Raw genomic sequence first — 4401 nt, 5'->3', positions numbered from 1 at the left:
CTAGGTTGGTTGGGGAGGAGGAGGACGAGGACGGCGAGGAGGAGGAGGAGGCCCATCAGGAGGAGGAGGAGGAGGAGGAGAGCAATGGGAGGAGGAGTACGATGAAGATTACCGACCTCCACCAACTCAACCATCTCAGCTTCCGAAGAGGAATCAACTAAAGAGAGATTGGCAGAGTCCATCCCATTCCAGAAACCAATTCGGCGCAAGAAGAAGCCTGATGAGACTCGTTCTAAGAAGAACGATGATCGTACCTCCAAGAGGGGAAGAAGCAAGTAATTCCGGGCTTGGCTACTTGTATTAGTTGGGTTTGCGAAACAACTTGTGTTACTTGGGGTAGTCGAACTATGTGTTATTTGTAAAACTATGTATTAGTTCGAACCGTTTGCTATTTGCTATTTGCGAAACTATGTGAAACCGTTTGCTATTAATATCTCGAGTGTGATACATGTTATATTGTGTGAGATCTACATATTTTAGGCTCTTAAAATATATACTATACTGTTATCTTTGCTGTGATAAAACTTTAGGAAAAAACAAACACTAAAAATGCAAAACCACATGGCCCTACCGCCGAGCCCCCTGGCGGTAGGTTCTCACACCCTACCGCCAAGGATTTGCCATTTACGGTTACAACAAGTTTACAGCCAAAAACCCCATGACCCTACCGCCATGGGGCTCGGCGGTAGGATCCCATAATCTACCGCCATGACCCTTGGCGGTAAGCTGAGGTGTGCTGGACGTTAGTTGACGGTTGTGGCCGTCTTCCTATCGCCGAGCCTCTTGACGGTAGGTTGACTGATCCTATCGCCGAGCCCCCCTGGTGGTTACGAAAGGGTCAGATTTAAAAAAAAAAATTGAAACGGAGGTCAGATCTCGAATTTCTACGCTAAAAGGGTCATAACACGAAACTCGGCCACAACACGGCATGCGGGCCGATCGATGCCGCCGGTGTCACCGCTTCAGACAGATCATCACCGGCCGCCGGTGCTGGGTCTCTCATTATGCCTGTGCGAAGACGGCCGTGGGGCTGCTCCCCTTTACGTGACACATTGATACCAAGGTGTCATAGCACACGCACGCGGCACCTCATCATACCATATACGCGCGCGCCCTCCGCCCTTGTGCTACAACACTTGAGTTCTCGAGTGTTCTCACGGCCACGGTGAAGCAATGGTTTGCTAGCATGCTGCATTGCTGCTGTTGCTTGCCCAAGTGACCGCATTATCCGCTCGACAAAGTGTCACGTGATGGACCGGTCGCTCAGCGGGCCCAGTACGCGCGTTTCAAAGTAAAGCGCAGGCGCGGGGGCCGGCCCGGCCCTGCCGGCCCTTTCCCATCAAACCAAAGCTTTTTTTTTTTGAGGGTCCCATCAAACCAAAGCTGACGTACCGTCACATGCGCGCCACAGACAATTAACCCTCGTCGCCATGTACATTGCCATCGCTGCGACGCTGTCCTCGGAGTAACAACAACACGCCTCACAACCGTAAAAAACTACACGACCAGCCTGCCCCACGACAAGCCGAGCAGAGCAGGTACTGCGTTCACCATTGTTTACTCGCAGCGCTAGCTAGCGAGCTCGTCGCCCACCCACTCCCCCTCCGTGCGCCCGCTCTCCCTGCAGCCAGCCAGCCGCCGCTTCTGGCCATTGTAGCGAAGCAGATCCCCGAACCAGCGAATGCAGAAGCTCCAGCTCGCCAGCCCGACCGCAGTGTCCCTCCCGGCGCTCTGCCTCTTCGTCCTCTTCCTCCTCGCCGCGCGCCAGCAACGCTCGCTCCTCGACACCTACAGGTCCGGGTTCGCCTCAGTTTCCTCGTCGGACTCGCCGCGGCTCGAGCCCGGGCGTCCTGCTGTCGGCCGGGTACCCAAGGGATGCGACATTTTCCGGGGCGAGTGGGTGCCGGACGACGGCGGCGAGCCGTACTACACGAACCGGACCTGCCCGCTGATCCAGGAGCACCAGAACTGCATGAAGTACGGCCGCCCCGACCTCGGGTTCCTTAGGTGGCGCTGGCGGCCGGCGCAGTGCGAGCTCCCGCGGTTCGACGCGGCGGCCTTCTTCGACGCCGTCAGGGGCCGCTCCATGGCCTTCGTCGGGGACTCGCTCGCCAGGAACCACATGCAGTCCCTCATGTGCCTCTTGTCCAAGGTAACCGTCAGTTTAAAATTTCAGTCCACTAATTATTGCAAGAAATCACTGATCTACGAAATGTATGATTTACATTTTCGATTATTAGAGAGGGAGAATATATTTTGATTCATTTTTTGTTTTGCAGCTGGAGTACCCCAAAGACATTTCCACGACGAAAAACCAAGAATTCAGGACACTGTACTACGAGTCTTACAACTTCACCATCTCCACCTTCTGGTCGCCGTTCCTCGTCAAGGCGAACCAGTCTGACGCCGACTACGGCAGCGGCCGGCTGTGGAACATCTACCTCGACGAGCCGGACGATGCCTGGCTGCCCGGCGTGGCGGGCGCCGACTACCTCGTCCTCTCGGCCGCGAACTGGTTCACGCGGCCGTCACTGTTCTACGAGTCCGGCCGCCTCGTCGCCTGCCACTACTGCCTCGTCCCGGGCGTGCCCGACCTCACGCTGCGGCACTCGCAGCGCGTGGCGTTCCGCACGGTGCTGCGGGCGGTTACGAGTCACCCGGGCTTCAAAGGGACGGCGATCGTGCGGACGGTGTCGCCGACGCACTTCGAGGGCGGGGAGTGGAACAAGGGCGGCGACTGCCGGCGGACGCGGCCGTACGCGGCGAACGAGACGCGCATGGCCGGGCTGAGCCTCGACTTCCACACGGCGCAGGTGGAGGAGTTCGCGCAGGAGGAGGAGGCGGCCAGGAGGAGAGGAGGGGGCGGCGCGAGGCTGGTGCTGATGGACACCACGGCGGCGATGCTGCTCCGGCCGGACGGCCACCCGAGCCGGTACGGGCACTGGGCGCACGAGAACGTGACCCTGTACAAGGACTGCGTGCACTGGTGCCTGCCGGGCCCCATCGACGCGTGGAACGAGATGCTGCTCCAGATGGTACTGCCATGATGATGTGCACCGTAATGTCGTCGGCGTTTTTCTGGTTTCAGCTGTGTGCTTCTCAACTGCTGGTTGTTACGGAAATTGGTAAAGGGGCGATGTAGGTCTAGGTGAAGCTTGGTATTTCGGTGTTCAGGTACCTAGTAACTTCCTTCAAGTGTCATCCAAAAGGAGTGTCTTCATCCGGTTGTGTAAACTTGTTCCTTGAATCTGCCATCCTATAGAATGGAAAAGGGAGAGGAGTCAGAAATGAGTAAAGAAGAGTTACCTATGGTTTAACTTAGTGGTCGTGTCCTACAGTCAGCGTGTGCTCTGATACCATCTTGTAGCGACCAGACCTCAAACAGTCTAGTCTCTGTGCATCAGTGTCATCCCTGGATCGATAATGCTGACACGCACAATACTTGAGGATTTATAGCAGAGTCTCAATCACACACTTATTACATTGAATGTCTCAAGAGAGAACTTATTACAATAATATGGCTTAAGGCCATCTAAATAAGTTAATAGTGGAAGGCTTGGAAGATATAGTGAGTCCATCAACTCCAACGGCATAGCTGAGTGAACGACAACGACCTATGGCACCTTACTCGTCGTCTGAAAAGTCTGCAACATGATATGTTGCAGCCCGAAATGGGTCAGCACATGGAATATGATGGCAATGTAACACATAGGAGTAATGAACAGAATAAATGCTATCACTACATGCGTATATGGCCGGTGGGAAGCTCTATGGTTAAAGTTTTTGCATAAAGCCAAATTTTCCCTACAACAAAGGAATAAATTTTATTTAACATTGAGAAGGTTCCTCCAACTCACTCCCAATTAAACAATATCAATTAACCCCACAATATCAATTTAGAGTGATGATATCAACATGATAATCCAAGAACCAGATACTCAAGATGTCCATAATCGGGGACCCGGCTAACCATGATTAGTTTACACACTCTGCAGTGGTTTGCACACTTTTCCCCACAAGACTCGATCTCCTCCGTTAGATTTCTCGCACTATATGGTGTTTGAGAAATGGATGACCGAGACACAGTCTTTCAGAAACATTAACTCTTTACTCTAGATGGACAGTTACACCGACTTTCCCCTACATATGCTAGCCCACCACTGAAAGAGGTCATGCAACATACTCAACTATTCTAGAGCCCATAATAGCTTGTGGCTGCACGCGGAAGTTTCTAGCATGAATAATCTTATGATCCCTTTGAGCCTGGGTGGCGAATCGTATGATGATCACACGGGTACTCCGGGATATCCTAGGACAACACTGGCTTCTCCAGGTGCCCGCAACCAATCCACCCAGATGTGTATTTAAGTAGCCACCTTAAGTTAACCATTAATTAACAAT

At 53.2% G+C, this 4401-nt stretch overlaps 1 protein-coding gene across 1 annotated transcript; it reads left to right on the top strand.

Moving 5' to 3' along the window:
- Nucleotides 1-1460: 1460 nt before the first annotated feature.
- Nucleotides 1461-3220, top strand: LOC119342235 (protein trichome birefringence-like 21). The gene is made up of 2 exons (XM_037614080.1): nucleotides 1461-2152; nucleotides 2280-3220. Exons 1-2 carry the CDS (start codon nucleotides 1682-1684, stop codon nucleotides 3045-3047), a joined length of 1239 nt encoding a protein of 412 aa, XP_037469977.1. The 5' UTR covers nucleotides 1461-1681; the 3' UTR covers nucleotides 3048-3220.
- The last annotated feature ends 1181 nt before the right edge of the window (nucleotides 3221-4401 follow it).

This window comes from Triticum dicoccoides, chromosome 7B, assembly GCF_002162155.2.
Source record: "Triticum dicoccoides isolate Atlit2015 ecotype Zavitan chromosome 7B, WEW_v2.0, whole genome shotgun sequence".
NCBI classification, from domain to species: domain Eukaryota; kingdom Viridiplantae; phylum Streptophyta; class Magnoliopsida; order Poales; family Poaceae; genus Triticum; species Triticum dicoccoides.
Note: the sequence above shows the minus strand (reverse complement) of the source record. Positions and strands in the feature narration are given on the sequence as shown.